General features: G+C 43.6%; 1 protein-coding gene across 1 annotated transcript in view; it reads right to left on the minus strand.

The window, feature by feature from the left end:
• The window catches only part of TRAF3 (TNF receptor associated factor 3), a 55,471-nt gene that overhangs the window by 16,915 nt on the left and 25,196 nt on the right, over nucleotides 1–13,360 (minus strand). The window contains exons 7-8 of the mRNA XM_081192811.1: nucleotides 7,896–7,970; nucleotides 1,435–1,527 (exon numbers count right to left, since the gene is read on the minus strand). Coding sequence (XP_081048937.1) covers nucleotides 1,435–1,527; nucleotides 7,896–7,970 — 168 coding nt within the window. The remainder of the gene's footprint in view (nucleotides 1–1,434; nucleotides 1,528–7,895; nucleotides 7,971–13,360) is intronic.

A 13,360-nucleotide genomic window follows, 5' to 3' on the forward strand; every position in this document is an offset into this window, starting at 1 on the left:
AGAAATCTCACAAATAAACAAACGAGACATGAAACAACCCTACAGAACAACCGTACGTAATTTTATTCCAGTAAGTGAGTGTTTTCTCCTTTGATTGCTAACGATTTACTTTTGTTCAACTTACTTATGCTGATTTGGAAGAAAAAAGTAAGTTTTAAATTTTAACTTACTAGTCCAGCCAACCAAACCTCTCACTTCTTAAACCACATATGGGACTTCCGTTTTCTGAATACCTGATCAGTTTGCATTGAATTAAGTCAGGAGTCCATTTCCCCACCCAACTCCACTCCAGAGCTCTGTTTGCACCATGAACACAGTGAGATGCGAAAAGGGAGCAGGCCAATCAGGGGTTGTGGTTTTTTTCCTTTTGCTCTTGGGGGCTTTGGAGATGGCAGCAATAAATGCGAACTATAAGTACATATTAGTCCCCAAGTAGAAAAATGAATCAACTTAGAGCAACACCCATGGCTATTTCAAACCTAGATCTAGGCATCCGGGGAATTCTCCATTTTATTATTTAACCAAATTAACAAAAACCAAGACACACAGAGACACGTATATTAAACTATCTAGTGGGGGAGGGGGTTATTGGTTTGTTTTGTCCTTATTCTTATTATGTATTTTGTGTTTTTATCTTGTCTTTTTATGCTGTGAATCACCCAGAAATCTACAAATGAAGGGTGGTATAGAAGAAGAAGAAGAAGAAGAAGAAGAAGAAGAAGAAGAAGAAGAGGAGGAGGAGGAGGAGGAGGAGGAGGAGGTTCTTATGCCGGGGGGGGGCTTTTCTACAACGAAAGAGAGACGTGGGTTTACTGATTCAAGTGTACTCTCCAGATGTTGTGAGACTACAACTCCCATCATCCTTGAAGATTGAGCATGCTGGCTAGGGATGATAGGAGTCATAGTTCAATAACATCCCAAAGGCACCACATTGGCTACGCCTGCCAAGTCTACCCAAGCAAGACCCTTTAAAACTGAGGTGCCACAGAATGGAAGTTGACACCTTGTGCCTGTAAAGTATGAGGGGTCTAATACCGAGTTATGGCCTCTCGCTCTATGCTGAGCTGTTGGAAATGCCCACATTAAAAACATCCTTAAAATCAAGCAGCAATGCAGGTTTTAATAGCGTAGGTTTTTCTTACTTGCCTGTCTTTGTAAGGCAGCCCAATGGGGGGGGGGGGATTATAATTAACCAGTTGGGAGTGAAAGACAAGTTTACCTATCTATATTATGCACATTCTACCAGTTAATGAAAACCTCTTTAGAAGACTTCTTGTTTTTCAAACCTTAAGAACAAAAATCTTGCAGCTACACAATTCATTGCTTTTGGAAACAGAGAAGTATTTCAGTGGCCGTTCCAAACTCCCACAATGGTATCCCTGCTAGACGCATAAAACATAAAAGTAATGCAGATAAGGTGAGGAGGAGATGTACCTTATTTTCTAGACAATTACTCCACTCTTTCAATAAGTCTACATGCTGCACTGCTGAGGTGGCTTCATGTGCTTTAACTTGCTGGTTTGTTCCCTGTGACAAAGAACATGATTTAGCCAACTTCATTTCTTAGCCAACCCTGCATTCAATGTAGCACCAACCCACCCACCATAGGTCTGGCCCAATGATGCATTTCTCAGGCATATTATTGCAACAAACCTGCTTTAATAATAATAATAATAAAGACACACAACACAGAGACCGCATTTGCACATCCTGCTAAGCCATTGGTTGGTGCAATGTGCACGAGCAAGCAACGCGCAACAGGGAGCCTTGAGCTTGTGTGCTCCTGCTTTTCATGGCCCAGGTGTTGAAGCTAGATTGTTGTAGGGCAGCCTCCCCCAACCTGATGCCCTCTGGATGCTCCTGGACTACAACTCCCATCATCCTTGCCCATTGGTCATACTGCCAGGGCTGATGGGTTTTGTAGTCCATCAACATCTGGAGAGTACCACGGCCATGAGCGGCAGCTACTTTAACCTAACCATAGGGTGTGTTTTTAAAAACATTTTTCAACATTTTATGAAGAGAATTTCTTTTATTAAAAAAGGGTAAGAAAAAAGGGAGAATGAAAAAATAAAGAAAAATACTGTTACATCACCACACATTAATATACAGATGAGAATATCCTTGTTATCCTAATACACATATAATTGTCAATAACCTAATATATAAACGCATTCCAAATGTCACTGTATCTATCCAAAGAAAGTCTGCGTCTATAAGCTGCTTGTCCATATGTTGCCAATCTCACGTTGTCAATCATTGATTAAGGGGAATTGTATCTCCATTCTTCCAATTCATCAGTATCAGTCTCTTGGCCATGGTTAATAGTATCTGCAGTTTGCCTGCCATGGCCAACTGTGGTTAAGTAACTGCAGAAGCAAAAGCTTCTGAACTCCTCCTGGCATGGGGAGCGCATGAGCCCAAGCCTTGCTGCAGTTCATTCCTGCTCATGCGCTTCACTGTAATCTGTGGCTTAGCATGATGTGCAAACACAGCCTGAATTCACCTTCCATTCAGGGGTGCTGGAGCCCCACCCAAAACCTGCATGGCTTTAAAACTACCATGCAAAAAGAGGTTTTTGTTTTAAAATGCATTTCAGAACCATTTGTGTAAGCACCAAAACACACACACAAACACAACAGCCTTCAAAAGGTAAAGGCTCAATCCACCAAACCTTGCCAGTGGGAAAAAAATATCCCTATTTATTTCATTTAAACAGTACATTGAGGGGACGAACAAAGGGGCAGGAACCCTATTTTTCTACAGTGTTTTGTTAAGGTGAGTCCTGAATCGCTCAACTTCTTCCTCTACTAGCCTGTCCTTAATTGCTGGCCATATAAGCAAGAGTTCTTCCACCATAGGTCCCCAGAAGTAGACGTGCCTCCACACAATCTGCTAATTAAGCATTCAACCAGCTTGCCCAGTGGCTGTTACGGCATCTGCCAATTAGGAAGCCTCCAGCCCAATTAGATTTGCACGGTTGTACAACTACCCATCAATTGACTTTTCTCATAGAATTGTAGAGTGGGAAGGGACCCCAAGAGTTACCTAGTCCAGCCCCCTGGGGCTCAACTAAAGCATCCCTGACAGGCGCCCATCCAACCTCTGCTTAAAAACCTACAAGTAAGGAGAGTCCACAACCTCCAGAGAGAGACCGTTCCACTGCGGAACAGCTCTTACTGTCAGAAAGTTTTTCCTGATGTTTAGCTAGAATCCCATTTCTTGTAACTTGAAGCCGTTGGTTGGAGTCCTACCCTCCAGAGCAGGAGAAAACACTCGTCCCACAATATCTAAAGCAAGCGTGTCCAACTCCCAAGAGACTGTGATCTATTCCCAGTATAAAAAAACTGGCAGTGATCTACTCATTGTTATTGTTGGGAGGAAGAGCATGCGTGAGATGGGTGGATTGCCCAGAGTTGTTGAGTTTTTTGGAGGGAGGATTGCACAGAGGTTTTTTAGCTTTTTCCATGAAACTTGTACACGATCTACCAGGATCAGCCAGGTATCTACCGGTAGATCATGATCTACTGGTTGGACATCCCTGACCTATAGCATGTTTTCCCATCCCTTCCCACTTATCACAATTTTTTTATTTTTTTTTTTGCTGTGCAAGACTGCTTTAACCCATTTAACAATGCACACCTAAATTTGGCAGCATGCAAATTCAACTGAACTCCTCCTGCAAAACAGCGAGCCTGGAAGTGACCTGCAATTCACACCATCCCTGAACGTTGGGCTAAGTTGACTAGAGATAAAATAAAAAAAAATCCTTCCAGTAGCACCTTAAAGACCAACTAAGTTAGTTCTTGGTATGAGCTTTCGTGTGCATGCACACTTCTTCAGATACACTGAAACAGAAGTTGCCAGATCCTTCTATATAGTGAGAAGGTGGGGAGGGGCATTACTCAGAAGGGTGGTGGGAATGGGAGATTGGCAGATACCAAACTCAAAACCATGGAGAGACCTGGTTTGAACAAAGACATTGGATTCTTATCTCATTATACATGACTAAGCCATTTTTCACCTTCTCACCCCTTGCCTTTTCCTGGAAGACCTATTGCAGTCGTTAAGAATCGTCAACAGGCTCATCTCAGCTATCTGCCAATCTCCCATTCCCACCACCCTTCTCACTATATAGAAGGATCTGGCAACTTCTGTTTCAGTGTATCTGAAGAAGTGTGCATGCACACGAAAGCTCATACCAAGAACTAACTTAGTTGGTCTTTAAGGTGCTACTGGAAGGAATTTTTTTATTTTGACTATGGCAGACCAACACGGCTACCTACCTGTAACTTGACTAGAGATAGTGGGATATGTGGTACAGTGACATCTGAGGACCCAAGGGTAAAGAAGCTCTTGTAAAACCTACATCTTTCCTGAAGACTCAGAACCCTAGAGATGTGGGGGCCATTCTCCAAGGGGCACAGACCCTGGATTGCTGGGCTTTCTCTTCCACCGTTAAGCATGGTGTGGTCTGGAGAGAGTGTTTCTAACACTGGAACCCAAGGTCATCCAGTGCGGGTGATTGGCAGGAGATCCAGGTCAAAACAGTTTCTTCTCGCATAGCATCCTTGGGATTTGCTGCTGCGAGATGCTTATGATGCTGCTTTTACAAGGGGGATTAGTCAAGTACACAGAAGACGAGGCTGTCAAAGGCTGTGTGATACATCCTGGATCAGAAACAGCATGTTTCTGTATGGCAGCCCTAGGGAAAAGGCTGCTCCCTTCATGTCCTACTTCCCAGATGTGTCTAGCTAGCCACCACGAAAAACAGGATGCTGAACTGACAGGCCTTTGGCCTGTTCTCTCTTCAAACCTTTAAGGTTGGAAGCGAATCACAGATGTCCTCACAGTCTGGCTTCACTGTGTCTGGGGGGCACAACAATGTAAGAATAGCTTGCCAGGGGGCAATTTTTACTTGCTCCCCAGCAAGTGGCTATTTGCAACCTGTCTTCCCAAGAAGCAGTTTAGCACAATGCCAAATTTAAGCAACAAATTAGCCAACAAATACCTTTCAAATCTACGTGCTCTATTTTATTTTACTTGCCTTTTCTACTCTATGGTTATCACGTTCCCAGGAAAAGGAAGGAAGTGTGAGGCAGAGAGAGGGAGAATGGTGGAAAAACTGTGAAAAGCAATATGCCTTCTGCTCTCTCCTGTGGCCAACGGGACACAGGTCTAGTTCTGCTGCTGCAAACCATTGCTCACAACCTGTTCTGAAGCCCCTGAACGTCTTCACTCATTGGCCTAAAGGGTTAATTCCACAGGAGCAGAACTTGGTGGATTGTCTACCCAGGAAACTAGAGAAAGTAAACCAACAGGATTGGATGCTTTTATATATGGAAATGCTCATTGGCTGCATTTGGATATAATGCTAAACCATGGTTTAGTGTTACAAGGACAAGCTTCAGTGAGTCCTGCCCTTCTGTTCTATATTAACAGCAGATTTAAAAAGAAAAACTTATCTAGACCACTTTAAAAAAATATATATGTGTTGTAGTTTAGTGTTTTTTCAACTCTAAACTCTGGTTAATTTTAAGTATGATTAAACCATAGTTAAAACCATAAACTATGGTTTGAAGTTGGTATGTTTCCACTAACCACAGTTAAGATTAACTGCAGGTTGTCAAGGTTCAGATGACACATTAACTATAGTAAAATAGAAAACAGACACAGAAGCTCCGGGTTCACTGAGGCTTGTTCTCATAATGCTACGCTATGATTTAGCACAAAGCCCAAGCCAGTCCACTGAGTAAAAAGAGAACAAGATGTTTGTGGGGTGGGGAGCAGATTGAAAGATTAAAATTTAATTCATCAACTCTAGAAATGGCAGTACTGCTTCAAGAGAGTGACATTTTCCATTTTAGACAGTTTCCAAAATGCTCTGCTTAATGCTTTTAGGTAATCAGAAAATATGTGATCCTTACAAACACACACATCAGTATGAATAACTACTACATACAATTACACAGGAAACAAGTAATATGCGGAGTATGTACATCTGCTTGTTTCAGTCCCTTTAGGGGATGAGACACCGTGCAAATTTTTTTTGGTGTAAATTAACCTTTTAAACGTGTGTAAATTAAGATGCAAGTTTAATATTTCTGTGATTTCCAATGTACATGTTCTGTATAATAGGTATTCCAGTAAAATATATATCTACATACGCACAGAAACACGGAACATAAAAATAGTGATTGGTGATAAGGGAACAGAAAGCAGTGCCAACAAGACAAACTATTTCTACCACTGAGAGCAACTGTGTTTGTGTGCAAACTGTTGAATGCTTTGTTTCCCAGGTGTTAAGAACCCCTTGGAGGTTTCTTCACAGTGTAATCCTAATCAAGCCTACTCAGGAGTAAGTCGTATTAAATTCAAAGGAGCTTGCTCCCAGGTAAGCAAAGATAAGATTACGGCCCCAGCCCTGTTGCTCCTCACTGCTCTTATGGCCTGTCTGTGCTACAGATATATAAAGGTAAAGGGACCCCTGACCATTAGGTCCAGTCGTGACCGACTCTGGGGTTGTGACGCTCATCTTGCTTTGTTGGCCAAGGGAGCCGGCATACAGCTTCCGGGTCATGTGGCCAGTATGACTAAGCCGCTTCTGGCGAAGCAGAGCAGCGCACGGAAACACCGTTTACCTTCCCGCCGGAGCGGTACCTATTTATCTACTTGCACTTTGATGTGCTTTCGAACTGCTAGGTTGGCAGCAGCAGGGACCAAGCAACGGGAGCTCACCCCGTTGCGAGGATTCGAACAACTGACCTTCTGATTGGCAAGTCCTAGGCTCTGTGGTTTAACCCACAGCGCCACCCACGTCCCTACTACAGATATATAACCCAGTTTAAAAGAATATTGAAAACCGTAGCTCTATATGGGAATTAGACACAGCTACTCACCACCCAAAAACCACCTACAAATCTCACTAATTTGGGGAGGAGGATACCTGTGGGTTTGGGGGGCTCACACTTGGGCTAAAGAGGGTTTAAAATTTTAAATTAAAAAAGAAATAAACTGCAGGTCTGCAGAATGTCTCTTCATATCCTTGTTCCGGCACATTTCCTCAAAAGGAACAAGAAATGGGCAATTTATATGAGACTGAGCACTTCCCCCTAATGTCCAACCGTCGATGGGTTTCACTGGAGAGCTAAGACAAGAGGCATGGCATGGCAGGAAAGGAAGAATTGATCTACCTGGCAAAAAGTCTCATTTTAAAGTTCACCATCTTCCACATTCATTCTTGGTGGCTTCGTTTGCGCATGCCAAGGGTTGGACAATGAACCTACTTGTTGTAGGTATGAAGAACCAGGGTCGTCCTTCCCCCAGCCCAGAATCCTGCAGTTGTTTGGGGACCACTGGCCACACTGGGTACCCCCGGCCTAAGCTGACACATTTTTAACTCCTTAAAGGACACTCACTAAACCTCCACATATACCCCATTTAAACACACAAAGGCAGAGGTCGCAGGACAGCAGCTTATAGCAGGTTAAGCCTTCCGTGGATTTTATTGGGCACAAGCAGTATTAAGGGCCAAAAGTTTCGTTGCAGAAAAGTAGTAAGTTTTGTGGAAACAACTTAAGTAATTGCAGTCTGCTTTCTTGAGGGGCAAATTGTGCCTTTCAAATTCCAAATGCAAGGTATCTATTATGTTAAGCAACAGAGTACTGGAACCCTGACACACTGTGGTTCCTAGAAACACGTTTACACATTTAAATTTCTATGGCAGGTAAACTGATCATCACCCAATACATAACTTCAAAATCACTCAAGCCACTGGGCGCCTTTCTCTTAGCGGATAACGAGAGATGTCAAGCCCAGTCGAGAGAGCTATCAATAAGTATTAAGTTTTCTTATTGTAGACTTTCAATCAAGTATATAAATCATTATATACTGACCTGAAAAATGCAGCCATAACGCTTAAAACTACAGGTGCTTGGGGCATTAATACATTCTGACAAATGTGCATTCAACTGTAACGGGAAAAAAATGTGAGTTTTTTTCTTTCTTTCTTTTTTGAACGGAAAAAATGTATGCACAATAAGGTTCATAAGTATACTGGGCACACAATGCAGGTTTGTGCATTGTGTGGCTTGGTTCTTTTTGCTTGCTTTAAATGCATGTGCTCATATATTACCTCCAGTTGTACTTGAGGGGTATACATATACACATGTAATCACAAGAACATTCCAATAAGATATACAAAAGTGACACATTTACAGTGAAACCTCTTCGGGTGGCTACTGCAACCTGATTCGAAAAGGACCTCTGCACGCTTCCCGCGTAATTTTGATTTCTGACAAGAGACTAATTTCTCAAAGTTATCATGGTTCGCTGAGCAGCCACTCTCGACAGCAGTTTCACTGTATTAATAATGCACACAGCCCCTCCCTCCTGCCCTCTCCGAAACTGTTTTTAATTCGGAACGGATTTTTTCCTCTTCCCGAAACGTGTCATGCAAAATTCCAGCGATAAGAATAAAGAACAGAGTGACAGAGACTTAGAACAAATATTGCATGAAACAGACATATACATTTTCGATAAAGAAACACGGGTTCTATATTTACAGAAGCAGCAGGCAGAAATAAGTGTTACTTAAAGTAGAGAAAGGATCTTTCACCCTCAGCATATATAAGCACCCTGGGATTTCAGCTAGTTTTGGCTGAGAGGGCAGCAGCTAAGATCAAAACAGAAGACAGCAGGTAAATGGATGAATAATAAAGGAAGCAAAGGTCCGTAAATTTCCATGAAATGTTTTTGGACAGGCGTTGCTAGACTACCACTCCCATAATCCCCAACCACTGGGCATGCTGCCTGGGGTTGATGGGAGCTGGAGTTCAAGAACTTCTGGAGAACCATGTTTCCTGTTCCCTACATTTGCTTTAGGACCTTTGAGAGTCCTAATATTGCCTATTCCAGAGCCTAGGGCAGGGTATACCAAACTTGGGTCTCCAGCTGGTTTTGGACTGCAACTCCTATCACCCTTAAGTGGTCAGGGATGATGGGAACTGGAGTCCAAAAACAGCTGGATACCCAAGTCTGGCCTATCATGTACAATCTCTCCAGAGCTTCAAACCACCTCACTCCTCGGCCCATCCTTGCTGCTAATAAGACGGCCTGCATAGCCAACTTTTTGTTTGAGATTTGTAGCACATGGTGTGAGAGAAAAGCATGAGAAACAGCAGATGATGTGTCCCTATTATCACAAAGCACAGAAATAATCTAGGAATTTACTAAAGGTCTAATCCTGAAAACTCTGTATGAACCAGAAGACTTAGTGAGGAGATGGAACTGATGGATTCATTCCTCTTACATTTATACCCCACCTTTCTTCCATCATGGAAACCAAGGCATCACACATGTTATTCCCAAGGAGTCCCCATTTCAGGCCACTGACCACATCCAGAGCTGGTTCGCTTCGGCCTTACATACCTCCAAAACATCCCTTGGAATTTGGTGCTGATCACAAATATTGTGTGGCCTCAAAAGTTCAGATCACCCAATTTGGGGCATTACCTCAGGTTTATTAAATTGCAATTTACCTTTCCAAGTTCACTACATTGTCTGTGCACAGTCTACACAGCCCAAACCAGGACAGCCCACAGGGAGATAAATCAGCTCATATAATCTTTGCACCAGATTCACCAGCAGATGGAAAAGGTGGCTCCACAGCACATCGATGATAATGACCATGCTCCTCTCTTTCAGAGATGCCTGTGGGATCGTTCCCCACCATTTTGGGGGGCGGGACTGAAACCTGTTGTTTCGTAGTATATTACTCATGAGAGAGCAGGCATTAATTATATGTTCTCTCTCTCTCTCTCTGCTCCCGACCTCTGCTCAGCACATACACTTTGACTTATGACAGGCCTGCTCCCCCAGTTTGAGAAATCACCTCTGTCAGTCGTGTTGTTGTGCTAAAATATTGATGTTTATTAGTATGTCCCGATATCAATACTGAGCATTCTTGGGGTGCTCTTGACTCTAGGGCCAGATTCAACTGAATCTGGCACAAGAAGACTTCCCTCTCACTTGAACTCCCCCCAAATCAGCTCAGGAGAACCTCAGAACAGCATGCAGGGGAGAAATAGGGGAGATGGTTCCATTTGGCAAGTGAAATTCTTGTGTTGATGGAACAAACAACTTACCATGATGCTAAGTTAGCATCTTCTAGGGTCTTAACTTACATGTCAGTGGACCATAAGTAAACAGGCTTGAGGATGTTATATCATAAGAAAGTTAACATCATTGATCCATAAAAAGGTAAAGGGACCCCTGGCCATTAGATCCGGTCGTGGCCGACTCTGGGGTTGCGGCGCTCATCTCGCTTTATTGGCCGAGGGAGCCGGTGTACAGCTTCCGGGTCATGTGGCCAGCAGGACTAAGCCGCTTCTGGCAAAACAGAGCAGCGCACGGAAACGCCGTTTACCTTCCCGCCAGAACAGTACCTATTTATCTACTTGCACTTTGAAGTGCTTTCGAACTGCTAGGTTGGCAGGAGCAGGGACTGAGCAACGGGAGCTCACCCCGTCGCAGGGATTTGAACCGCTGACCTTCTGATAGGCAAGTCCTAGGCTCTGTGGTTTAACCCACAGCGCCACTTGCGTCCCTCATTGATCCATACAGACAGCTAAATAGTATGCCTTACTGGACCATCACAAATACTATTTCCCCCCTATTTAATACCAATAAACTAATGTGGAACAACATGTATTTCCATAAATGTGTGTGACAGTTAATGATGCGAGGTGCATTTATGTGCTCGTACGAAAATGTCAAATGAGAACTGATGGGCAGAATATGGGGTGTTCCCAGAGATTTTCCGCTAGGGCCTTCCCTCCCCACAGTTTGTTTTCAGTTTTGGACATGGTAAGGCACGGCAAGAAAAAAATGGCTGGACAGTGTTGCAGGGGAAAAGCAACAGGCAACAGGCAATAGCTCCTCTACCCCTCCCACATCTTCCAGTTCTACCCTGCAATCCCATGGGATGTTCATTCTTACTTTCTGCAGCTAGATGTTTATCCTAAAGACTGCGTAATGAAGTCACTCTTAACGCTATACTTGAAAATGATGGTTACAGGAGCTGGATCACCTCTTTAAAGTTAAATTACCAGTGCATAAGTTTTGTTCCCAGTGACAAAAAAATTCCACAGGTCAAATTAAGTGTAGCAGGAGATGTCTGTCCGAACACAATATCAAATGCAAAGGGTGGTTGTGACGGACAGCCGAGCCAGACCAATCTGGTGGCGCAGTTCCCCTGAAACTCCACCAGAGTACCGGAGCCTCTCTCTGATTGGCTACAGAGTCGGCTAGTCACACAAGGGGGAGGAGCAGCACTATGGGAGAGAGAATAAAAGGAGCGGTTTCGGAGGGAGAGAGTTAGAGAGCGCTAAGCTTCAGGTTATGAGACAGGGCTTGATTTGAGATGTTAGACAGGGTTTAGGTTGAGAAATAGGGTTTGATTTAAGAGGAGAGATAGGGCCGGATTTGAGAAGATGGACAGGGCTTGTTTTGAGATGGAAGTGAGACTGAGGGAGAACTGGTCCTGAGTTCAGTTAAACATCCACACTGAGGAGACTATCCATAGTGAGAGGACAGAGACTCACAGCTTAGATATGGAGACCGGGTTGAGGGTCTGGGAAAGGACAGGAGTGTCCTGGGAGGGCTGTGACTGAACTGGGAGAGGAAGAACCTGTAGGAATTCAGACTAGTGGCATCTCTTTCTATCCAGGAAGGGAGAGTTCTTCTAGGTCCAAAACTCCCAACCCAGTAACAAGGGGTGAGGTGACCCCCTGGGTCTGTTATGCTATTTTCAAATACCTCAGGAGTGAGATTGTTAAGTGAGTGAGTAACTGGGGGAAAGTGCCCCTCGCTCATGAACCAGGGTAATAAATCTGTGAAGGAAGCTGTGTTGCAATAAAAGTATGTAATGGAACCGCCTGTCATAACTAAGTAGCAGAAAGTGATTTAAGCATCTTACCAGCTGATTAATAGCGGCTGGAGTTTAAGAAGAGCTGTGCCTATACTAGTGTATTTAAGACCGTGGCATCTTTTTTGCCCACTTCTAGTAGTAAGTTAACTTCTCTTTGTTGAATACACTTTCCTTGTTTGTTTGATCAACTCCTGACTGGGACTCTAAATCATTAAGTTTCCCCTCACACAAGTCCTCCCCCCCCCCCCCGACACCCCATGGTAAATTTGCAAAACTCTGTATTAATTGATGTACGGTGAGGTGTGCACGCTATATTTAATTGGGGGCAGTGAGCAGGGTGAGTCCGCCGCATTATTAATTGGCGATAAGCGGCTGGATCCGCTACAATGAGGTAGTTCTTGTTGAGGTTTTTTCAATTGCTGTTGAAAATCTGGTGCCCATGTTTCCCTTATCTTGCACCTGCAGGTCTTGTAATTAGTGTTTGAAGGTCACTGTGACCTGGCAACTGGCCAAGAAGGTCAGTGTGACCTGGCAAAAGTGTGGTCGTTCTTGGGTATATTAAGAGGGGGCCGTGCATTGCCTTCTTGCTTTGCCGCGAGGAAGATCTGCCAGATTGATACTGAACTCTGTGCTGGATGTATGTTGTGAGTTGCACTTGCTTTGCATTTGAAGCCTGCACCTTCTACTACGGATCTAGTGGAAGCATATAGCGTATTGCAACTGCCTTAAAGCTTTGGACCTGATCAGTAAAGGACTGAACCGACTGAAAAGCTGGGAGTCCGACTGAATTTCTTCCAGCACAATCTGCACGTGCTTGGGGAGCTGCACACGTTTGGCACATGCCGTACGCCAACAGTCCTACTGGTGCAAAGACTTCTGGTTGCATAAAGGAACTTCCCATCCCCAACCCCCGAAATCCGTTTCAGGGTTTCTCCCAAGCATCCAGAACAGATATGGGGAGAGCGCAGAGGTGCACAGAGAGCGTAGAGAGCAGGGATTTGTACTCACAGAAATCCTTGGGCTAATGGAACTGCTTTGTTGGGTACTACACAAAACGTTTTTAAAAACTGGGTCTTTTTGTAAAAATCAAAACCCAGCCTCAACGTTGGAGAAGCATCAGCTAGATTACAGACTGCAAGAGTACATGTTATGAACTCTGTTATTCAAATTATTTTAGGGTTGTTGTTTTTTATATAAAAAAAACTTTTAAAGCATTTAAAACTACAACTTAAATTCAGAATATGAACACCACCTAAATGATGCAAAGGTTACACGGTGCTAAGAAGTTCTTCTCTGATACCTGCAGTAAGCATTTTGAATTTAGCTATGACTGAAGTGATGAGAAAATAGACAGGATCAACGAAAAAATTTAGGAGAGGGGGAAGCGGAATCTGCATTACAAAATCAGAGAAGTCTATAGAGATTTCTCTT

The sequence above is a fragment of the Podarcis bocagei genome (genome assembly GCF_964188305.1).
Source record: "Podarcis bocagei genome assembly, chromosome: 1".
NCBI lineage: Eukaryota > Metazoa > Chordata > Lepidosauria > Squamata > Lacertidae > Podarcis > Podarcis bocagei.